At 43.4% G+C, this 25527-nt stretch overlaps 1 protein-coding gene across 1 annotated transcript in view; it reads left to right on the forward strand.

Annotated features, from left to right (window-relative positions):
• The window catches only part of grxcr1a (glutaredoxin and cysteine rich domain containing 1 a), a 95960-nt gene that overhangs the window by 22053 nt on the left and 48380 nt on the right, over window positions 1–25527 (forward strand). Inside the window, exon 2 of the mRNA XM_072571856.1 lies at window positions 14963–15202. Within this exon, the coding sequence (XP_072427957.1) occupies window positions 14963–15202 (240 nt within the window). The remainder of the gene's footprint in view (window positions 1–14962; window positions 15203–25527) is intronic.

Here is a 25527-nt window from a genome sequence, read left to right on the forward strand (position 1 = left end):
AGTAACAGTTGATCCAGTATCTAGCTTAAAAATGATAGGATTTCCATTGACAAAAATTGTTAAAAATGAATTGGTTAGATTACTCATGGAATACATTGAACACTTCTCCTATTGCACCTTGCCATTGAATTCTCATAATGGACCTTTGGTGTTTTTGGTAGAAGCACTGAGGAGCTTGGTTTTCGTACCTGTAGTAGGCCCTCTACTCCATACAACATAAGCTCAATGGCCTCATAGAGTTTGATTTTAGTCATCAGCTTAATGCTAATCTGTTCCCAGGTGCAATCTTAATGTCAGCCAAAGGTAGAATGTGCTTTCTGAGCACTGATGGCTTTTAAGGAACATATTACCAAAATATGAGAAATTTTCTACAACTTGGAGATGGTTGCCATTAATGGCATCTCGCTTCACAGGATGTTGTAGTGCCGGCTGAAGCACAATCTTGGCCTTGGAGATGCTGACTTGGAGATCAAATTTATTGGTGGTACAAAAGGTTGTGTTTGCTGTAGTCTAGATGTCTTCCTGGTTGTGGCAGCTAGTGCCAGTCCTCAACATATGGAAACTTTCTGAAGGCTACCTCTGTCAGATTGATGGAAGCATGCAGTCTGAGAAGATCTTCGCTAAACAGATTTCAGTGTTGATGTCGGCAGGTAAGTCGATGGCTGCCTTAATGTATTGCAGCAAACAATAAATTGAGGAGTTATGGATTCATTATGCATTTTAACCTTATTCTACAAAGGTATTGGACATCTCACAACAGGCACAGATATGTCCAATCATGCCATCATGAAGGTAGGTGCAGGACTTTGACAAAGTTGGTCTGGCATCCAGTCTGAAGGACAAGAGCCAATGACCAGGTCAATTCAAACAGTTAAAAGCTTTAACTAGGTCTACAAATTACGTATGTCAATCAAGCTTCTTGAATCCTTTGAAAACATTTGAAAGTACACAATAGCAAATTTGTGGTTTTCAAAAATGTGAATTCTGAAGCTATTTTTGAAGAAGTGCAATATAAATAACTTTTATAACAAAGGGAGGACTTAGGGACCAGGTAACAGTATCATCGATAAGATAGCTACAAAAGAGTAAACTGAAAATATGAAACTTGTCAGACTGACAGAAAGTGGAAGTGGTGCTTCCAGTGATCCATGTTAGTGCCATCTTTATTATATAAAAATTACTTTACTAAGAGCCATTTCAAAATGCATATCAATTTTTCCAGAGCAGACAATGTCACTGGCTATTACCTGCATGTGCTTCCTCATTTATATCATTGAAGGTTCCCATGTGAGGTGCACAGGTAATGGCCAGCAGCATAGTCTGCCCCTGGAGAAGAAACATCTCTAACCAACTGAATTGTTAACCCATGGTGTCAACATTTACCAGTAATATTAAATTGGATACAATAATCATAATTAAAGTGAAATCTTGCACCAGAATACTGGAAGATGTAAAAAGACAATTGGGACAAAACATTTGTAAATGATATTCAGTAAAGTGAACCATGAGGTGGTTCAGGGGAAGGTAGGAAATCAAACATCAGTATGCTATTCAGCCCGTGAGCCTGCTCCGTCAATCAACTAGATTGTGGCTGATCCTTTAATTCAATACCTGGTAGGGGAGATACCAGGATCATGTGTGGAGCTTTGAGTCATCAGAGTTTGTGGAGATCATTGCTGGATCGTGATTGGAGGTTGGAGGATCGTTTGGTTGTGTTGACCTGCTCTTGGAGGATCTTCATGCTGGCTTCAGCCTAACGTCAATTCAGGGACCAGCCAACCTCGGAGCTATGGCCTCAGCAACAGCCGGCAGCCCAGGCCAGGGCATTCGCAACACAGTCCGAGTGACTGTGAAGAAAGTGGAGGATTGTACACCTGTTGATCAGACGGTGTTTGTTGAGAAGGTTCTGCTGGAGTGCTGTGGGATTGATGCAGCAGACGTGTACTGCCTACAAGGATTTCCCTGGGGCAGGCTATTACGATGTGACCTTCAGAAGTGTGAAGCAGTGCTAGCAGCTCCTGAAGGTCTTCAAGGAGAAGGAAGGAGAGCCTCTGTTCTCCATCTTGTCGGCAGTCCCGTTGTGTGTGCTTCCTGCACAGAGGAGTTGGATGGTTACGATTCATATGTACAATCTCCACGTCCCAGCAGCTGACGTCCTGACCTTCCTGAGAAGGTACGTCCAGGTTGAGGGAGAAAGCACCGATGTGGTTGACCCTTTCGAGATGTGGACCAGCAAATGGCAGGTCAGGGTAACCCTGAGGGTCGATGCCAGTGGGAACGTCCTCCACCCACCCTCCAGCTTTGCAATCAGAGGGAGTCCACGTATGCAGGGCAGCTGAAAGTGTGCCGAAACTGTGGGAGGTCAGGCCACATGGCGGCGGACGGTAAGGTCACCATTTGTCGGAACTGCAAGCAGGAGGGTCACCCAACCAAGGAATGCAAAGAGGCCAAGAACTGCAATCTGTGCGGAGAGGTGGGCCACGTGTACAGGGCCTGCCCAAGACAAGGGCCACCACCTATGCACAGATGGGCGGAGGTGGCAATGTGAGCCATGGACCGCAAAAGGCCAGCAAGGTACCACTAACCAGCAGGGGAACGGTGTCTGGGGGCACCCACAAGGATGGAGCAGAACAGATGGCAGCCAGCGGGGAGGTGCAGCAGCCAATCCAAGCTCCCACAGGACAGACAGAGGAAATGGTGGAGGAGCAAACCAAGGAGACAGAGGACTGGATTCCTGTAATAAACAGGATGAGGAAACCTGGCCAGGTGCCCAAAGCCACCCAGCAAAGGGGGAAATGACACCTGCACAAGGAGGATACAGCCAGCTCTTCAGATGGTGAGACAGGCATAAGGAGGGTCGCCACCAAAGGAAGAGACAGAGTGCCAGGGGGAGAAAGGAGGGCAGCACCCCCCAAACAGGAAATGATGAACCCTTGAGGGGGCTGGTAAAGACCAACCCCTACCCGGTGAGAACCTGGAGGTACCCACTGCCCCACAGCTCCAGGTAACTGGGAGCAGCGATCCTCTGACAGCCCCCCTGTCAGACAGAGAACTGGACTGTGCAAACCCTGGTCCCGACCCAAAGACACCAGAGCAGGGAAATGCCTGCAGCGTGGAGCCAGACAGCTACCCCCCAGCCCTGCGAGGGTCCAGCAGTTCGCATTCACCACAGGAATGCAGGAATGCAGATAGCTACCCCAGAGAGACAGGACCAGCAGCAAATGGACACTGGTAACCTCATAAACTGTTGAAATGGGGATAAAATTTGCCAGTATTAATGTGCGTAGCATTAAACCTGCTACGCGATGTGTCTCTACGTTGGCCTTGCTGGCCTACATTAAAGCCGATGTCCTGTTTCTGCAGGAGTGTGGGATACCGCACCTCAGCAGCTACAGGGGATGGTCATGCTCGTGGGCCCATGGACAGTCAGTTTGGTCGGGGGGCAACTATAGCCGCGCCTCCGGCCTGGGTATCCTGCTGAGGAGGCAACTTCACCATCTCCGAGGTTAAGGAGGTGGTGGACGGGCACCTCCTCATCACAGACGTCATGTATAGAAATACTCCCCTGAGATTGATTAATGTCTACGCCCCAGCGGGTAAGAGTGAACGGTTGGCCGTCCTGCAACAGCTTCCACTGTTATTGGCTACGTCCAGACTTGTCATTCTGGCCGGAGGCTTCAATTGTATCATTGATGCAGGTGGACGATCCGGCACGTCCAGAGTCCTGATGGAAACGGTCAAAGATCCCGAGCTGTATGATGTCTTCAGCACCCCTGCAGACGGAACGCAGTGTAGATACACCTAGTCCCGGATAGACGGGTCTATCCGCTCAAGGATAAATTACCTGTTTGTGTCCCGAACGCTCTCGGTCAGATCCACTAACGTCAAGCTGGTGTTCTTTTCTGAACACTGCCTCCTGCTGGCTGACTGTCACCTACAGGACGAGCAGCTGGCTGGTAAGGGAACATGGAAGCTGAACACCAAACTGTTGACCCCGGCAAACATTGAGGAGCTCAAGAGGGATTACACAGGTTGGAGAACTGTGAAGGCCCTGTTTGAGTCTCCAGCGGACTGATGGGAAACAGTAAAAGGGAACATCAAGAGGTTCTTCATCCTCAAAGGTGTTCAGGAGGTGAGAGAGAGGCGGGGAAAACTGTCCCAACTCCAGGAAAGTATACAGAACCTGCTCCTGCTGCAGACGTTGGGGGTCGATGTCATGGAGGACCTCCAGGTGGTGAAGGGCCAGTAAGCCTCGCTCTTTGCCTTGGAGGCCTCCAAGATAATCTTCCAGTCCAGGGTCCGCTCGGTGGAGCAGGACGAGACGTGCTCACGTTTCATTTTCCAGAAGGTGCACAAAGAGAGCTCCGTGCTCAGCAGCCTGAAGGAAGAAGATGGCTCGATAACGTCATCTCAGGCTGACATCATGAGGTTCGGCAAATCCTTCTATGCCAGTCTGTATGACGCGAAGCCAACTGACAGCATGACTTCCCAGTCATTCCTGTCCTCTATCACGGAGGTCTTAGACGACAGAACACGGGAGAGGCTGGACCAGCCGCTATCTCTGGACGAGCTGACCAAGGCCCTCGAGTCCTTCGAAAAGAATAAAACTCCCAGAAGTGATGGCTTACCGGTCGAGCTCTATTCTGCTCTTTGGGACTTGATTGGCCAGGACCTGCTGGAGGTGTATGTCAGTATGCTACTGGCAGGTACCATGAGTGAATCCATGAGGAAAGGCATCATCACCCTCATCTACAAGTGGAAGGGGGAGAGGGAGGAAATCAGAAATCAGTATTAAATGCAGATTACAAAATCTTGGCAAAGGTCATCGCCAACCAGGTCAGGTCTGCTCTGGGATCGGTGATCCACCCTGACCAAACCTGTGCTGTACCGGGCAGGAAGATTGCTGAGAGTCTCGCACTCCTCAGGGGTACGATCGCCTACGTGCAGGACAAAGGGTTGGATACCTGCCTCAACAGCCTGGACTAGGAGAAAGCCTTTGACAGGATATCACATACGTATATGAGAGATGTTCTCTCCAAAATGGGCTTTGGGGAGGGAATCTGTAATTGGATCAGACTGTTCTACACTAACATTGTCAGTGCACTCTCAATCAATAGGTGGGAATCCGACAGCTTCCCAGTCAGATCTGGAGTCAGGCAGGGCTGCCCTCTCTCTCTTGCCTTGTTTGTGTGCTGCATAGAGCCATTTGCAGAGTCCATCAGGAAGGATGCGAGCCTGAGAGGGGTGACTATTCCTGGCAGTGGGGGCCTACAGGTTCAGGCCTCCCTGTATTTGGATTACGCCGCCGCTTTCTGCTCGGATCCACTGTCCGTGCACAAACTCTTGTGCATATGTGACCAATTCGAACGGGCCTCGGGGGCCAAGGTCAACCGAGGAAAGAGCGAGGCCATGCTCTTCAGGAACTGGGCTGACCATTCCTTCATTCCCTTCACCGTCAGGACTGACCACCTGAAGGTGTTGGGTATTCTGTTCGGAGAGGCTGGGACATGCGCCAAATCTTGGGGGGAGCATATCAAGAAAGTGAGGCAGAAACTGGGCAGATGGAAGCTATGGTCACTTGCCATCATGGGTAAAAACCTGGTCATCAGGTGTGAGGCACTGTCAGTGTTATTATATGTGGCACAGGTCTGGCTTATTCCCAGAACCTGTGCTGTCACAGTCACCTGGGCCATCTTCCATTTTGTATGGAGATCAAAGATGGCCAGGGTCCAAAGGGCCTCGATGTACAAAGCTCTAGGCAACGGGGGAAGAAACACACAAAATGCCACCCTCACCCTAATGGCCACCTTTGTGTGTGGCTGCATCAAGCTGTGCGTGGATCCCCGGTACACAAACACCAAGTGTCACTACGTACTGAGGTTCTACCTGTCCCCGGTGTTGTGAAGGATAGGCCTGGCCTCGCTGCCGCGGAACGCTCCAAGTAGTTCGACCATTCTGTATCACCTGTCCTTCATGGAGAAGTTTATGAAGAGAAACACCTTTGACCACAAGTCCATCAGGAAGTGGTCAGCACGTAGTGTCCTTGAGACCCTTCGGGAAAAGGAGAGGTCGGATCCTATCGAGCGGTTCCCTGAGCTGACTGTCAAAGCCATTTGGCAGAATGCCTCATTGCCAGAACTTTCCAACAAGCACCAAGACATAGCTTGGCTGGTGGTGAGAAGGGCTGTGCCTGTGAGATCCCTTATGCACGCCTGGACTCTCTGCCGCACCGCACACTGCCCTCAAAGTGGCTGCGGAGGGACGAGACTGTCACATACCTCCTTCTGGAATGTACCCACACAGAAGAAGTCTGGAGAGAAATGCAGTGGTGTTTGTCGCGGGTCGTCCCGAGCAGCTCCGCGACGCGGGACTCCGTGCTCTATGGTCTGTTCCTTAGGACGCACACAGAGACGAGCATCAACTGTGCCTGGAGGATCATCAACTCGGTGAAGGACGCTCTTTGGTCTGTCCGAAACCTGTTGATCTTCCAGCTGAAGGAGCTGACCCTGACTGAGTGTTGCGGACTGGCACATTCCAAGAACATAGAAAAATACAGCGCAGTACAGGCCCTTCAGCCCTCGATGTTGCGCCGACCAAAGCCTACCTAACTTACACTAGCCCAATAACCTCCATATGCTTGTCCAATGCCCGCTTAAATGACCATAAAGAGGGAGAGTCCACCACTGATACTGGCAGGGCATTCCATGAACTCACAACCCGCTGAGTAAAAAATCTACCCCGAACATCTGTCCTATACCTACCACCCCTTAATTTAAAGCTGTGTCCCCTAGTAACAGCTGACTCCATACGCGGAAAAAGGTTCTCACTGTCAACCCTATCTAAACCCTTAATCATCTTGTACACCTCTATCAAATCTCCCCTAAACCTTCTTTTCTCCAATGAGAAAAGCCCCAAGTGCCTCAGCCTTTCCTCATACGATCTTCCTACCATACCAGGCAACATCCTGGTAAACCTCCTCTGCACTCGTTCCAATGCCTCCACATCCTTCCTATAATATGGCGACCAAAACTGCATACAATACTCCAGATGAGGCCGCACCAGAGTCTTATACAACTGCAACATGACCTCAGGACTCCGGAACTCAATTCCTCTACCAATAAAGCCCAGTACGCCATATGCCTTCTTCACAGCACTATTTACCTGGGTGGCAACTTTCAAAGATCTGTGTACATGGACACCAAGATCCCTCTGCTCATCCACACTACCAAGTAGTCTACCATTAGCCCAGTAATCCATCTTCTTGTTACTCCTACCAAAGTGAATGACTTCACACTTAGCAACATTGAATTCCATTTGCCATCTTACTGCCCAGCTCTGCAACTTATCTATATCCCACTGTAACCTGCCACATCCTTCTTCGCTGTCCACAACTCCACCGACTTTCGTGTCATCCGCAAACTTGCTCACCCAGCCTTCAAGCCCCTCCTCCAGGTCATTTATAAAAATGACAAACATCAATGGTCCCAAAACAGATCCTTGTGGAACACCGCTAGTAACTGCACTCCAAGATGAATCTATACCATCAACTACTACCCTCTGTCCCCTGCCAGCCAGCCAATTCCTAATCCAAACATTTAAAACACCCTCAATGCCATACCTCCGTAGTTTTTGCATTAGCCTGCCATGGGGTACCTTATCGAACGCCTTGCTAAAATCCATATACACCACATTTACTGCTTTACCCTCGTCCACTTCCTTGGTCACCTTCTCAAAGAATTCAATAAAGTTTGTGAGGCATGACCTGCCCTTCACAAAACCATGCTGACTATCCTTGATCACATTATTCCTATCCAGATGTTCATAAATCCTATCCCTTACAATTCTCTCTAAGACTTTGCCCACAACAGAAGTGAGACTCACTGGCCTATAGTTACTCGGGCTATCCCTGCTCCCCTTCTTGAACAAGGGGACCACATTCGCTATCCTCCAGTCTTCTGGCACTATTCCCGTAGACAACGACGACATAAAAATCAAGGCTAATGGCTCCGCTATCTCCTCCCTAGCTTCCCAGATGATCCTAGGATAAATGCCATCAGGCCCAGGGGACTTATCTATTTTCATCCTTTCCAGAATTTCCAACACCTCTTCCCTACATACCTCAAAGCCATCCATTCTAATTAATTGTGACTCAGTATTCACATCGGCCACAATGTTCTGTTCCTGAGTGAATACTGACGAAAAGCATTGATTTAGTGTCTCACCAATCACCTCCGCCTTCACACACAACTTCCCACTACTATCCTTGACTGGACCGATACCCACCCTAGTCATCCTTTTATTCCTGACATACCTATAGAAAGCCTTTGGGTTTTCCCTAATCCTACCAAATAAGGACTTTTCATGTCCCCTTCTCGCTGCTCTTAGCTCTCTCTTTAGATCTTTCCTGGCTACCTTATAACTCTCAATCGCCCCAACTGAACCTTCACGCCTCATCTTTACATAGGCCGCCCTCTTCCCTTTCACAAGGGATTCCAATTCCTTGTTAAACCACGGCTCCCTCACAAGGTCCAGGTCTACATGTTGAAGGACGCGCTGAAGCTTGGGGCAGCTGCCGCCAAGGCACGGTGGGGAAAGATCACCGTGTAACGTCTGCCTGCTAAAGAACAGGGGACCCACGCAGTAAATGGGCTCCGCTGACACCTCAGCTAAACATACGGATAGTAAACGTACAGACCTGTATATAGGAATGATTACTCGATCTCTGTATGGAAAAAAATGGAATGTTTACGTATGTATGGCATGACCAATTGTACAGATCATCAAAATATTTTTATGAATAAAGTATATTTTTGAAATAAAAAAAATTCTAATTCAATACCATTTTTCCACAGTATCTTCACATTCTTGATATATTTAATATCTTGTGGAGAGATGATGGTGTAATGATAAACATACCAGGCTATTAACCCTGAGGCCCGGGCCTACAAGCTAGTAAAATTTGAATTCAAATAGTAAACCTGGTATTAAAGTGCTAGTTCAATAATAATGACCATGAAACCAGAATCAACTGTTGTAAAATCTCATCTGGTTCACTGATATCCTTTCAGTAAGGAAATCTGTTATAATTACCTGGTCTGTCCTATATGTGATTCCAGAACAAAAATAATATGGTCGACTCTTAATTACCCTCTGAAATAGTCTATAAAGCCACTCAATTCAAATATACATAAAAATGATATCAAATTCTGGCCATGCTGGTGATACTGACAATCCATGGAAGAAAAAAGAAAAAACTCATTGATTTCTGTCTTTAGTATACTCAATGACTGAGCTTCCACAGTTCTTTAAACAAACATACATAATTTTATTTAAGGTATAATTAACACTGTTAAGTCCATATTAAAAAGTACTTTTCTATGTCTCTGAAAAAAAAGATTATTACAGCAAGATAATTATAAAATAATATTGAACATTGATTAAAGCACAGTTATAATAAACAAATTGGAATTGCTCCACTATGTGCTTTTATTGTCCAGTGGTAATTTTAGAATAAACATTGTAAAATTGCGTAATTCATGATGGTATGTTGTTTGTAGGCTAATTGCATTCACTTTGAACTGAAATTACAGCATCACAAGTTATTAAGAATGCAACGTCAAGTTTGGCTTATTGTCTGTTGAGTGTCCATTCATTATGGAACACAAGGAAGTTAACCTTGGCGCCCTGACAAGTACTTATTCCTCTGTCATCATTAAAAAAAACAGAGATTTTCCCATCCCTCGAATGATGTGGATCATGGCAAGAATCACATGAGATGCACAGTGAGGAGCTTCCCATCACCAAGGGCCATTTTCCAACCAAGGTGCTGGGCAACCAGACGGAGTTTCTCAATTTAGTGAGTGGCGAGAGGGCTATTAGCATGTCTAACCTTACCTTATTGATCTCTAGTTTCCTATTCTCCGAACGATTACATAGAAACTAGGCACCATCAATTCCCAACATGAAAGTCAGAGTAGTTACCTGGCAACTCCAGCTTGCCAAATGCAATTCTGAATCTCTGTTTTGGATATTAGGCTCTAATGACTTAACACATGCTCCATGGGCAGTAACTGAAAATGCAGTCCATCCACAGGCCTTGGCATTCAGCACATACCAGCCTCATCATATCATCAAAGCACAGTATGGTTCTGCTCTTCAGTGGTACATTTCAGAGTGCACTGGCATCTTTCATTACAATATTGCTACAAGGATACTGTGCGCATAGAGCTAGGACTTCCCAGTTCATGGGTTGGACCAGGCTGCGTCTCAGGACTCTTCGTTCACTCTCTTAACACTCACACACTTTGTGCATACATTAATGCTCACAGCATACCTGCCTTACCTTACCTTAGCTGGCTGTTTGGCACTTTGATCCCTTAGCCAGGACTTGGAAGCTCACAATGTTGCCTGTCTGATTAGCGCAAACAGGAGGCCAGGCAGCTTATCATGGTTAATGTTTCAGGTCTGGTGACCCTTCCTCAGAACTCAAAACGTTAACTTTGATTTCTCTTCACAGATGCTGCCAGAACTGTTGAACTTTTCTAGCAACTTCTGTTTTGGTTTCTGATTCACAGCATCTGGTTTTTAGTTAGCTTATCGCAGTTGTCATCCATGATCAATTAACAGGGTGGAGGACATGTTACTCCAAGGCACAATGCACCGTAAATGTGATTCCTCAGTATGTATCAGCATACTGATCTCAGTTCAGGGGTTTGGGAACAGTCGGTGGACTGCTTTGCTTTATCACCATAGGTCATGGAGTGGAGTATAATTCTGTACCTTCAATGCAAACAGCGAGTGGATTTGTGATACGTCAGCCAGGAGCTGCACACAGATCAGTCAGGGGTCTGGCCACTTCGCAGTCAGGGCTGCACATCTAAATCTATGGGCAATAGTGCGTCCTGTGGGTCATCTGAATGGAAGTCAATGGGATGATCTCAGGGGATAAAGGGTTAAAGACATTGGGGCAATCAATGCTCAGGATTGGAGGCAGCAGCCTGAGATGCTGAGGGGACATGAATAGTGAAGGGGGAAATTGACACATAAGGTGGGAGGTGATAGTGCATGGGAAGGCAGGAGATAATGTGGTTTGAGGGAATTCAATAACTGTTATCACCACTGTGCCTAGATGGTTGGAATGTGCAGCACAATGGTGAGGAAAGACTAAACTTTAAGGCTCAGTAGGTAATTTGGGGAGCTGAAGTTATAATGCAAAGAGGTGTGTGGAAATGTGTGGACACATGTACTAATGGGCTAGACAGAGAATCCCAGAAGGAAAGGAACATGAAGGTTTAAGGGTAGTTCATGATTATCAAGACTCAATGTGACACAAATGATCTGCACATTCTGTCAATTCAAAATGGAAACTGCAAATAGAAAATGGCTCTTACCGTGCCTGGAATGGGCAGAGTCAGTGTTTTCTTTCAGTGCCAAGACATGGGCTTCACTCAGGAACAATGGGAGGCCCCTTCAAATTAATCAAAACCTTTCATATTAGGGGCTGATACATCTGTAAATATATCATCGTGCATGTCTAGTGTGGGAGAATACAAATCCTGATCATCAGCAAGCTTGACAGTGTCATCAGTCATTTCAGATTGAAGATATTCATCTCTGTGAATTGGAAGTAATCATAAGCAACTTTAAAACCAACAAAAGCACAAAGCTAAAGCAAGATCTCAAAGGCAACTTAGGAATACAGAACTGATTCCCTCTCACTTTGAAGTCTAAGTATTTGTCAACATGCTCTTGTATGCAATGATGCTTTTCTTGGGTGATATGGGACTGGGAAAACAAAGTCTCAGGATTCAGGTAGTACCTACAGTCTCCTGCTTTCTCTTTGTGGCATGACTTATGCTGCATTCATTGGATTAAAGTCCTTTGTCAAAGTTCCTTGTTAAGGAGGAGTGCTTTGTGTCCCTGTACAGTGGAGTGTGCTAAACTGTCATTTCTCAGTGATGTGGATGCTGACTGTCCACAAGGACTTGTTACATATCTTATGTCCCCAATGCAGGTTCTTTGGAAGCATGACTGGTGGATCCAGCCACAGCAAAGATTGCAGTGCTGTGCAATGATGGTGCAGGAGAGATGGAGGGATAACACATGCCCAATGCCAGTACAATCTCCAGTGAATGCTGAACAGCATCCACAGGAAGAGGTCACAGCTGAAGGTCAGTTACCTCAGAGGAGGTACAGAGCCTATTGTTCTCGATATCATTTCCTCCAGATGACAAGGTGCAGTGTTACTGAAGGTGAAGGATATCCTAGGACACTGTCCCAGAATGTCCCAAATGTTGGAATGGGATCTGCAACACAAAGGTGTGGGTAGCCATCCTATCCCAACCGTCACCAAGGTGACAGCTGTACGAAGCTTTTATGTAGCTAGCTCCTTCCAAGGAGCCTCAGGGATCTTTCAATAATCCACCCACATGTTTTTTTCAAGGCTATTACTCATTACATTTGATACCAGATCACACTGATTCACCTTTTCTCCTCATGATAAGATCAGTATAGCAGCCCAGGCAGTACATTTTGGCAATGGAGCCAACTTTGCCCAAATGCAGGAGATGATAGACTGTGCACACATTGTGTTGAGAGAGCTATGTTATGGCACAGCTGAGTCTTGCAATCCATCAATGTACAATGATCTGTGATCTATGGTACATCATGCTTTCCTTATCTGGTCTGGTCTACATATGACTCCAATCCCGCAGCAATGTGGTTGACTTTTAACTGCCCTCACAAATGGCCTAGTAAGCTATTCAGTGGCAAAAAAACTCAAAACAGGAATGAACCAGGATGGACTGCCTGATATTAGTCTAGGTACTAGAAATGAGAACAGCAGAAACAATGTTGTCGATGCTGCAAAGTCCTCCTTACTAATATCTGAGGGCTCATGCTAAAGTTGCGAGTGTGTCTCACAGACTAATCAAGCAACAGTCTGGCATTGTTATACTCACGGAACCATTCCGTACAGACAATGTCCCAGACACCATTACTAACATCCCTGGATGTGCCCTGACCCACCAGCAGGATAGACCCAGCAGTGGGCACAGTGGAATACAGTCGGGAAGTGGATACCCGAGGAATCCTCAACATTTAATCTGGACACAATGAAGTCTCATATCATCTGGTCAAAAAAGGGCAAGGAAACCTCCTGCTGATTCCCAGGTGCCGTCCTCCCTCTGCTGTGTTAAACATGGAGGAAACACTGAGCTTAAACAGGGTTAAGACCATAAGACATAGGAGCAGAAATTAGGTCATTTGGTCCATCAAGTCTGCTCCACCATTCAATCATGGCTGATAAGTTTCTCTAAGATAATGCGATGAGTTCCTATAAGATGTAGAATGCGATGAGTCCATGGGCAGGTGAGCTGTGTGGCTTGCTTCCTAAGCAGTGATTGACATGTAGCCTGGATAGCACTGGCTTGTGGCTGCTCTCCCAGTGAAGGCCAACCCAAGACTGACAATACTTGGCCGAGTACACATTGTCTTCAAGCATAGCATCGGTGCCAGGGATCCTGGGCTGTCCCAGCAGTAGTGAGAATTTTTGCCCATTGTAAGGAGCAGAATACGATGAGAGCAGTATGACAGGCTTGTGCTTCCTAGCTAATGAGGTGAGTTTTGAATGTTAGCGTGAGGAAACCTGCTGGGTCTTGTAGAGAGAAACCCTCCATGAAAGTTGAGGTAAGTAACATGTAGGAGAAAGTGAAGACTGCAGATGCTGGAGATCAGAGCTGAAAAATGTGTTGCTGGAAAAGTGCAGCAGGTCAGGGAGCATCCAAGGAGCAGGAGAATCGACGTTTCGGGCATAAGCCCTTCTTCAGGAAGTGACATGTACCCAATTCCTGGTAAGATTCAGCCCAGATTAAATGGCAATTATCACAGTGATAATTACAGGAGTTTGTTTAGCTATTGACTATTTTATTTCTTAAAACAGTGACTCCACTTTAAAGTAATTCATTGGCTGTAAGAGATGTCTGGTGATCTGAAAAGTGCTTTAAAAAGGAAGTTTTTTCTTGTTGCTTTTGTTTGACTTTTCCTTTATGAAACAAAAACAAAATCAAAATGTTTACCAGAATGTACCACTTTTAAAGTAAAGATCTCAAAAAGTATCCTGAAGCACGTCCTGTGTTACACGTAGAAAGGAGGCAGACAGCATTCAGAATTAATTTCCTGCCTACTTAAATTTACTGATCTTCCATTTCAATTCAAACTGAAGCGAAGGAGATAATTAAAGGCATATCTGTGTTGACAGGCAACTTGGGAAGAATTACTCTCCCGACAGATTGATCCATAAACCTTTAACATTGTGGGAAAGGTCACTTGATTGAAAGCAAACATAAGTATCTCCGAGGCATTGGCATATCACATGTGGGCTTTCATTTTTACTTCATGTCAGTAAAGAAAATCCACACGGGGAAGTAGGAATTCTGGTTGGGAATCTTGAAAGTTATTATTTCCCGAATGTCCCGCTGAAAGTAAACTGAAGTATTTTTGGCTCGAAGTCAGGCTAATAGGCAATATTGGGTGGGAATACAGGTGGGGAAGGTAGGGTTAAGGCATGGGGTGGAGGGCCATCCTGGGGTCAGTCAGAGATCGAGTGGCGGATTTGAACGATTGGGTGATGTGGGCTGGATAATGTGAGGTGAATGAGGCTGAGTTTGCTTGTTGGGATTGGAGGAAACACTCCTGCTCCTCCTGATCCATCAGCAAAGCTGCTGAGACATTCACCTCCTGAATCTGGCGTTTCCTTTTTGTTTTTAACCATTAGATTCCCCGAGCCCTGCAAGACATAACATCCATGAGTTAAAAGTAGAAATCCAATTTTAAAAAGTGGCACAGACAGATCCTTTAACACTACAACTATCAGAACTGCCTCTTAAACTGGATATGGGTGCAGTTAGTAACATAATAAGGAAAGGATAAGACTGTGTTTGAGACCTCTCTTTATTTGTTGCAGCCACCACTAACACTAGAATTTGGAAGAATAGTAATCTACACAACTAGCCTTCGTGTTGTGAGGACAACATTTGACCGCTGTGAGATAGTGAGGAAAATTTTCCAAAATCACAGAGTAAAATTGGAAGAGAAAAATATTGCTTTGAACAGTGATTATGGAAAGGAGCTAGAAGAGCGTTGCAAGAGAGCTAATGAATCACCTTCCTTACCTGTGGTGTTCATCGATGGTCATTACCTTGGGGTAAGTCGAGAAGTTCTGGCCAATTGCCAAAATGTGTTTATTCTTTCATTTCACCTGATTTTTGGGCAACAGGAAAAAGAACAATACATTCTCCACTATTCTAATGAATCCGATTTCACATTTAGTCCTTAATGTGTACATTTACCTATTCAAATAACCAAGATTAAGTCACGCAGTAAACGTTGAGTGATGAGAGATCAGTGAGCGGTCAAATAGATGTGAAATTTAGCTTTGGTAGTGGTCATTCATGAAAAAAGGATTGACTTTTTTTAAAGTTGTATTTTGATTTTAGATCCTGAGTATGAGTGCCTTTCAGATCGAGATTCAGCACAAGCTTGAATTTCTCCCCCACATCTAAACCTACAAAGTATTACTTCCACAGTTGTAGTGCCATGAAAGTTTAGGAGAATGGGTTTTTACAGAAGTTTGATAAAATTGTTCAAGTGAGTAGTATTAAAGGAATGGCACAACATAGACAGAAAGTTGGTTATTGGGCAAGAACTGGTCAACATATTAGGTTCAACTGGGCAAGAAAGGAACTCTCATACCTTGTAATCAATGCTCGTCTCATTTTTAAAATATTACATGATATAGTTTTTTATGATTCGTTCATTAACCGGTTCAAAAATGTTATTACAAACCTCTGGCCAGGTGGGACTTAAACACAGGCTTTCTGGTTCTCCCTGTGCCATGCAAATCCTCACTGTATTGTGTAGGGAATATGAATCAATCTGTTTTGACATCTTATGACACACCTCTGGGGCAGGCTGTACTTGAGTCCAGGCCTTCTGGCCCAGAGGTAGGAACTGCACCCTTCCACCACAACAGCTTCTTGCCCATGTGTCTGTTGTACCAATATAAAGTTAGCACCAGGCAGGAGGTTCGGAGAAATTTATTCACATAACATTTTTTTTGGATACTTTGCTACAGGAATAAGTTACTGAAGCAAAATGTATTGAATCTTTTAAACAAAATAGTGAAGAAATATTTCAGGGAGAAAAAGGAGTAGTGCTATCTGTGTTGTATTTCTCTAGCTATGAGCTAGCACAACCATGATGGACCAAATGGTTGTAAATGGATTGGTACACTCCACTCTCCAATTCCGCCCCATTTACTAAACCCCACACTCTCCATCACGATCACTCATTTGTGACTACCCACTTCTCAGATGACCAAACCACTTGCCTGGTGTGCAACACATACCAACACCTACCTCTGTGTCTTGTCTCTCCACTCTCTTGAGATTACACTCCAAATCATGTTACCTCTTCTCACCTCATCCCAGAGGTACAGGATACTTACCTGTTCTAGAGCTACAGCCTCTTCTAGAGCATTCTCTGGCAAACAAGGAATAAAGCTTGGCATCTGGGTGGGGAACCTATTAAAACAAAATGCATACTGTCAGCTAAAACCAGAACAGTCCACCACTTGGAAATCAAGCCCCAGAAAATATCAGTCTTCAGTGGTTGAACGTAGAGTCTAGTCAGTATATTTTACATCCTCTCCTGGAATCAGTCATCTGAACCTTCTCTGAATTGCTTTTATTGTATTTATAACTATTTTTTCATCAAACTGTTCAGAGATGATATTACACACCTCTGGTACAGGTGGGACTTGAAGCTGGGCCTCCTGGCCCAAAGTTAGGGATACTACCACTGCATTTATTTTCTTTCTTAAAACTGGAGCTCACCTAATGTGGTCTCATCAACATTCTTGTTATGATTGTAGTTAAAATGGATTATCAAAATTCAATTTTCATCATTTGACATCAAGACCCAAGACTTCCAGAGAAAAAAAGTGATTTTAAAAAGAATGCTGCTAGTCTCCCTCCTTGCCTCCCACATTAGTGTGGCTACATTGCATTTGGTTCCAGGCTTTTATCCACTTCCAAGTCTACTAGAAGTATGAATACCTCCTCCCACTCAATGTTAATTTGTTCAAATATATCACAGACCCCCTCCTGATTTCTATACTGACGTTGTCCTTCATTGCAAAGTACTCTAACCATGTATTCTGGTTCTGCAAAGAGATTGTCCTTTTGGACCCTAATGGGCCCCACTCTTTCCTGGGTCATTCTCTTGCCTCTAATATCATTATAAAGTGCCTATGATTTTACATAATGTTACCAGCTGGTGTTTTTTCATGTTCCTCTTTGCTCTCCTCATATCTTTTTAAAATAACTTCCTACACTTTCTATATGCCTCAAGAGTATCGGCTATCTGGAGCATTTGACATCGACCATAGGCTCCTTTTATTTATTGTCCAATTCTGAATATCCTTTGACATCCAGGGTTTTCTGAACTTGTTGGTCTCACCCTGTCCCTTTATAGGAACCTGTTGGCCCTTCACATTCATTACTAACCATTTGGATGTCTCCCATGGCTCTGACGTGGATTTTCCTGCAAGTACCTGCCCACACTTCACTATGGACAGATCCTGTATTTTCTTATTAAAATTGACCTTCACCCAGTTCAGAAATTTTACTTCCAATCTACTTTTGTCTTATCCATAATTACCTTGAATCTTACGGAATTTTGTTCACTCTCTCTGAACTGCTTCCTCACTGACACGCTGACTTGCTCATCTTTGTTGCTCAACATTAGGTCCACCTCTTTTGTAGGACTTTCTACTTGCGGGCTTAAAAAAGCTCTTTTGGATACAACCTAAGAATTCTGCCTCCTCTAAGTTTTTCACTTATTCCAGTTAATACTGGGGAAGTTGAACTACCCTGCTATACCATGCTATTATGTTTACACTTCTCTGAGATGCCTACATATTTGCCTTTCTTCTTTTCCTGATTATTTGGATGTTTATAGTACAGCCTTAGCAAAGTGATAGCCCTATCCCACCTCATTTTTTCCTCTTCGCAAAGTCTTTCAATCAAAACACAATCTGCTCCAGAGTAAATCAATGTGTTCTCTGGTTCTTATCTTCTTCTGTAATCCTGAAGCAAACCTGAATTGCATGAATTGTATCTTCCCGCTCAGCCAGTTTAATTCTATGAATGGAGGATTTGTGATTTTAAGTCTGCTTGGATGTGTAATATCCTTCTCCATTATCATTATATTAATTATTTTTCCTTCACTGATTTAAATTACGTATTTGAAAGCCAAAAGAGAATTTTAATTTTGCTTTGTATATATAATTGCTGTTCAGTGTCTAAATTGTACAATCACTTCAATTGTTTTAAACATTGTTCTCATCAGTAAGTTTGAAAAAAATTATTTAGATTAGATTCCCTACAGTATGGAAACAGGCCCCTCAGCCCAACCCTCCCCCCTCTGACAAATGCACCTAACACTATGGGCAATTCTCCTGGCCTGCAGAGGACCCAGAGGAAACCCTCACAGACACAGGGAGGATGCGCAAACTCCACTCAGACAGTTTGCCCAAGGCAGGGATTGAACCCAGGTGCTGGGAGGCAGCAGTGCTAACCACTGAGCCATTTGCTTGAATCACTAGATCATGAAGATTAATTGTTAATAAGACTCTTTCATTGAGAAGCTTTGTTGTTTTATTAGAGATTTCTAACTTCTATCTTATTTTCTTTTTCAGAAACTTTCTTTCATTTCTGACACGTAAAGTTGGAAATCATCTAAATGGTTTATAATTATCCTCCTACTTTTGCAAAAATATTGTTCATTTAAAAAATTGTCAAAATGCTTTAAAATGAAGAAATACACTCTTTTATTTTTACATTTATATTACTTCTTCTCCTTCTTAATTGTTTCCACACCTTTTTTAATCAATATGGTGAAGTCACACTGTTTCTACTTATTGTCCTTTATATTCATGTCATTATTTTAAACTGAAAAGTGCACAGTATTCCTGATATCGCATCCTTAAGAAAAGTTTCTGTTATATAATAAAATGTTTTTTCCCCTTCAAACCACTGATTTTTTTCAATGAACTCCTCATTTGCCTTTTAATTTCTGACTCTAATTAGTTGAATATGCAGCCATTTTAACGATTTCCTGAAAGAGTGACCTTTTATCAAACTGTTTTCACCGAATTGTCCACTGATTTTCAACAATTTTATAAATAGCTGTTTACTAAACGTAACAATATTCAGTTAACTTCACAGTCTGGAATTCTTCTTCAAATGTAAGAACTTAAACACATGTTGCCAGGGACCTAACTTACTTAGGATGCCTGATATTAATCATTGTATCCCAGGTTTACAAATTGGATTTTTATCTTGTAGCTTTGATAAAACTCTGTGTGGTCTTTGGAGGTCTTCTCGATTATTGCATTATTTCTGTCTGTTTTTATGCTTCTTTAGACAGACTTAGTGCGACTCCAGTTTTTTTTAAAAATTGCTGGCTGCTGTATTCAGAGAGACAAAACAACTGCAGAGCTGGAACCCAAAGTAGACAAACAGGAGGCTGGAAGAACACAGCAAACCAGGTAGCATCAGGAGGTAGAGAAGTCAATGTTTTGGGTATGAAACATTGACTTCTCCACCTCCTGATGCTGCCTGGCTTGCTCCATTCAGAGAAGCTGACTGGCAGTGTGTACTTTTGAGCTACTGAATATTTAAAGATATTCTCACTGTTTTCTGACTGGAATTCTCTCTTCTTTCAGTTGGCTGTGGCATTTGTAGAACTGAATATTTCTTCAGGCTAGCACGATCTGGTCAAAATCTGCAGAGCTGTAAATGACAACAGGTGCCCAGCACTGGTATAGTGCTAGAATAGAAGAAATGCGAATGCTTTCCTGGACCATCTGACATACCTTGGCTGGGGGTGGGGGGATATTGACTTTTACCAATCCTCCTTATTGTTCTTAGTTACTAAAGCCAAGTGGGGAAAGATGTCCAGGCAATGTCTTGAGCAAAAGATAGGCTCAATCTTCAAAACAGTATAGGTTCATTACAAATTACACAATAGTAAACTTCATTACATCAGTAATGCATAATTTGTGAGACATCAGATTCACCTGAAGAGTGTGTATATTACCATAAGCCAAAGCAGCTTAACATCAGAATAACTGGTGCTGCAACACTTTTTTAGACATCATTGGCTTCTGCTAAGATCATTTTTTTACAATCTGATTGGTGGGGTTTTATCTATTAATGCAAACTAACCTTTTTAGGTACTAGCTGTCAAATATGTGTTCATTCACTTAACCTGTCCATATTCATCTCACATGATTGTATTTCCATACTTATTATGGATGTAAAAGGGAATTGGGGAAAAAATGGAGAGAGATTTTCTAGGATTTGGGGAAGGATGTAGAATTAACATAGTTGAGTTCCTGTTAAAGACAATTGATGCAGAAAGAATGAGCCAGATTATATAAACATTGATGATTTTATGATTCTATGACCTCAAGCCAGTAAAAAAGTAGAAAACAATTCAGCGAGGTTGTGTTTTTATCCACCATTATATTTCCAGTAGATATTGCTATTATGTGAAATACATACTGGGAGAATTATTTTGTAAAATCTATTCTTTCCTGCCATCTGAATGCAAATATGCTTAGCCATCAACTTCACAATTAGTGCTGCTGCAAATTCATCACTGGAGTTTTTATTTTCATACACCTTTTGTAATACATTCTATCTTTTGAAATTGTGCAGTTTTTAAAAAAATTATGTATAGCTTCCTGAACAATTGTAACACTCACTCTTGCCGTTTAAGAAAAACAGTAAGGGCAAAAGCTACAAACCTGCAGTTGTTGGACAATTACTGGAAACCAACAGGGACAGAACAAATGATCTCTTGAACTTTTACTGCACAATGCAAGTGTAGATTTGTAAAAGATAGATCAAGTCTAACTCATTTGACTAAATTATCTGAGGTGATCATGAACAAGTTGAACTGATTTTTGATGTTGTCGATACAGACTTTCAAAAGGCAATTGATAAGGTTCTTCACAAGACATTATGAGAGAAAACAAAGTGTGTGGGAACAAAAAGATTGTGGATGAAGTTAAATACGAGAAGTATGACGCCATTCATTTTGGCCTACATGACTCCCTAGTATGTCAACTAAACAATTAAAAAACATAGAGTTGATTTTATGGTAACAAATCAGACAGCTGGCCCTCTGATGCTGCCGTGATATTGTGTGCCATGATGTCAGGTTGGTGCCTGACTGCTCTCATATAGAAGGTGAATGGAAACCTGCCTAGCTTTCAAAAATGATCAATTCAATTGGCTTCAAGACAATCAGTCAATACAATAGAAGGTTGTATTTTACGGGCTGTGCCTGAACTAAATGGGACCGAATCCTACACTGTCACACAGGCCCTAATGTTACAGTGAAGATATTTATAAGATGATAATGTTTAGAGATTGTAACTTTAAATTTAAAGAAAACAGGACATGTGACCCTATGCTGAAGCCTGCTGACACTGAGAGTTGTACTGAAGGTGGTTTCAACTGAGGCATTCCAGAGAGAATTGGATTGTTATCTGAATATGAACACTGTGCAGAGTTGTTGGGAGAAGGTGGGGAAATGGCACTAGATAACTTGTTGTTCAGAGAAGCAGTGCAGACACAATGGGTCAAATAGCCTGCATGTGTGCTGTAACAATTCTTTTCAGCATGACCCGACCAAAGACCTGACACTAAGGATTAGCTACCTGTGTAGATGCAGCTTCAGTTACCTTTATTTTCGTATATCATGATAGTGTTTGTGTCATACATGATTTGTGGATTGGATCCTGCCCTCCAAAACAGAAAGGTGGGGCCATGAAACTGTGATAGATAAGACATACGCCTTTCAACATTTCAGTTGGAATTCAATTCTTACTCGCTTTTCTGTTTGCTAAGGAATCAATTCTCCTTTAAAGAAAACAAATACTTTTTCAACAATTACAAGAATCTGGGAAGGAGCACCAAGTTGTCTGTCTCATCAGAGTACAGCTCATAGTAGTGTTCAACTCTCTGGGATATCAGTTCTCTTCTTTGATGAGCACTTTACCATGTGCTAATTTCATATGGGCAGCTTTGATCACCAAAGGAGCATGTGGCCTCTTGATCCAATCATACATAACACATAGATTACCATTGTCACAGGCAGTTTGGATTTTTAAAAATTCATCTACAGAATATACGCATCGCTAAGTATGTCAGAATTTATTGCTGTTCTCTACTTGTCCTGGAGAAAGTAGAGGTAATCTCCCTTCCTGAATTTCTGCAGTCCTTGCGATGTAGGGCCATCAACAGTGCTATGAGGAAGCGTTCTAGCTCAAGCAACAATTAAGGAATGATGATATAGATGCAACTCAGGATGGTGATGTGCCTTGGAGGGGAATTTGCAAGTGGTGGTATTCCCATGCGTGAGTTGCCCTTGTCCTTCTAGATGGGAGAGATTGTGTTTGTATTTGAAAGACACCATCAATGGAGCTGGGTGTATTACTGTAGTACATCTTGTAGAGATTACCTACTGCTGCCATTGTGTTTTAGTGGTGAAGGAAGTGAATGTTGAAAGATTGGATGGGGTGCCAATCAAATGGCCTGCTTTGTTTAGATGTTGTCAAGTTTTGTGAGTGTTGGTAGAGCTACACCCATTCAGACAAGCGGAAAGTATTGCATCACATTTGTCATTTGTGCTTTCTAAATGATGAATAGGCTTTGGGAGTCAGGCGATGCTGCAGAATTCACAGCCTTTGAGCTGCTTTTGTGGCTAAAGTATTCAAATGGCTGGTCCAGCTCAGTTTCTGGTCAGTTAGGTTTCAGGATGTTGATAGTGGGTAGTGTCCAAGGCCCAGCCATCGTCAACTGCTTCATCAATGATCTTCTCTCTATCATATGGTTGAAGTGGAGATGTCTAACAATGATTGCACAATGCTCAGTACCACTGGAAACTCCTCAGATATTGAAGCAGTCCATGTTCAAAAGTAACAAAACCTGGAAAAGATCCTGAATTGGGCTGACAAGTAGTAAGTAACATTTGTGCCACACAAATGAAAGGGAATGATCATGTCCAATAATAAGAGAATCTGGCTATCACTCCTTGATGTTCAAAGACATCACTGTTACTGAATCATCCACTATTAACATCGAGGGGTCTACCATTAACCAGAAATTGAACTGGACTATCCATATAAATATAGTGGCTACAAGAGATGGTCAGAGGCTAGGACTATTGCAGCGAGTAGCTCATCCCCTGACTCCTAAAGCCTGTCCACTATCTACAAGGTGCAAGTCAAGATTGTGATGAAATACTTCCTGCTTGTAGTTCCAACAAAAGTAAGGAGCTTGACATCATCCACGCTAAAGCAGCCTATTTGATTGTCACCACATCAACAAGCATCCACTCCCTCCATCACTGATGCTCTATAACAGCAATGTGTGCCATCTGGAAGACAGCAGAAGTTCTCCAGACCCCTTGGACAGCAACTTCTAGCCCACAACCACTGCTGGAGTAGGGCAGCAGATAAATGGGAACTCCACAACCTATATGTTCTGCTCCAAGCCACTCACCATCCTGACTTGGAAATATATCGCTACTCCTTCAGTGTTGCTGGGTCAAAGTCCTCAGATTCCCTTCTTAAATGCATTGTAGACAGTGCACTACAGTGTTGGACTGCAGCAGTTCATCGCCACCTAGAATCATAGAATCCCTACAGTGTGGAAACAGGCTATTTGGCCCAACAAGTCAACACTGACCCTCCGAAGAGTATCCCACCCAGACCCATTCCCTTGCCCTTATTACTCTCCATTTTTGCTGACTATTGCACCTAGCCTACACATCCTTGGACACTATTGGCAATTTAGCATGGCCAATTCACCTAATCTGCACATCTTTGGACTGTGGGAGGAAAGCGGAGCACCCAGAGGAATCCCACACAAACACGGGGAGAATGTGCAAACTCCACACAGATAGTCGCTCCAGGCTGGAATCAAACCCAGGACCCTGGTGCTGTGAAGCAGGAGTGCTAAACACTGAGCTATTGTGCCACTACAGGCAATAAATACTGGCCCACCCAGTGATGCCCACATTCCATGAATTATTGCAAAAGAAAATAGATTTGTAGTCGATATTTGGTGAGAACAAAGTAAAGTATGTATCTCCTTCTTGTTGGTTGCCTCACTAAATGCTGCAGACAGAGTCTAGTAGCAATGTTCTGTAGAATTCAACCAGCTTGGTCAGTAATGGTACAACATTGATGTCACTTATCCAGAGTACATTTCTGTGCCCTTGTCCCTCAGTGCTTCCATCAAGTGGTTTTCAATATGAAAAAGTACTAAGTACTAAGTGCATATCTACTCTGTGCCTGCCCTTGTCCTCTCCACAACTTTGCTGGCAATTTTCAGACCTTGGAAAATCTTGGCTATTGGGTCTATCCTGTGAATCAGAAAGTCTTTGCTTTTTGCTTCAATGACAGAGAGACCTGGAGTTGGCATATCGGGAGAATTGGCACTACATTTTGCAGACAGGGCTTTTTGTCTGCACTTCACAGTAAGGCAAGACAGAGGTACCAGAAACGTTTAAGCTCTGGCTGAGAGGGAAAAGCTTAAAAAGACAAAGGAAGGTAGGAATGCTGTAAGAATCCTGTTAGGTGCCAAGTGAATGGACATAACACGAACAAATGAGCAGCCCCGAGATTCTCATTGGTCCAGTCCATGAACTCCATGATGCCTGTCCCTGCATGCAAAGTATCCTTACAGCAACAGTACAATGAAAGATGTTGATGAGGAATCACTGGGCTCGAAACATTGACTCTGCTTTTTCTCCATAGATGCTGCTGACCTGCTGCGTCTCTTCAGTAATTTTGCTCTTTGTTTCAGATTTCCAGCATGCTCAGTTATTTGTTTTATTGTACTGCAATGGAAGATGCTGATGCAGCATCAAAATGCAGAAGTGTACAGTAAGTAGGTCAGGGATATGTCATGATGATATGGCAATGTCAACATCAGCGACTGCTGCCCATGAAGCATGACCTGAGATGTTTAAATTGTTTTGGTTTATTATTGTCAGATGTACTGAGATACAATGAAAAGTGGATTTTTTGTGTGCTAACCAGACAAAGCATACCTTTATATGTGAATGTTGTTGAGGCATTCATGTTCGAGGTTTGGAGAAAGCAGCAAGCACTCTGACTTTGTACTGTGAATTCTTGGAGTTCTATCCTGTGGGTGGGAGAACGGGAGCATCTATGTTAATGGGGTGTAATGAAAGTGATAATGAGCGACTATCTCCATTAATAGGCCTCTAATCTTTCAGTTCAAAGAATCTCATCTTGATATCCAGGACTTGGTTGGAAAATCAACTTGTGAAGGTCCTTGCTCAACATCTCACCCAATTTTCCTAAATTTCTCGCCGATATTGTTTAGGGCCTAGGAAGACTTTGCCCATAAAGTTGACCCTTGT

The sequence above is a fragment of the Chiloscyllium punctatum genome, chromosome 1 (genome assembly GCF_047496795.1).
Source record: "Chiloscyllium punctatum isolate Juve2018m chromosome 1, sChiPun1.3, whole genome shotgun sequence".
NCBI classification, from domain to species: domain Eukaryota; kingdom Metazoa; phylum Chordata; class Chondrichthyes; order Orectolobiformes; family Hemiscylliidae; genus Chiloscyllium; species Chiloscyllium punctatum.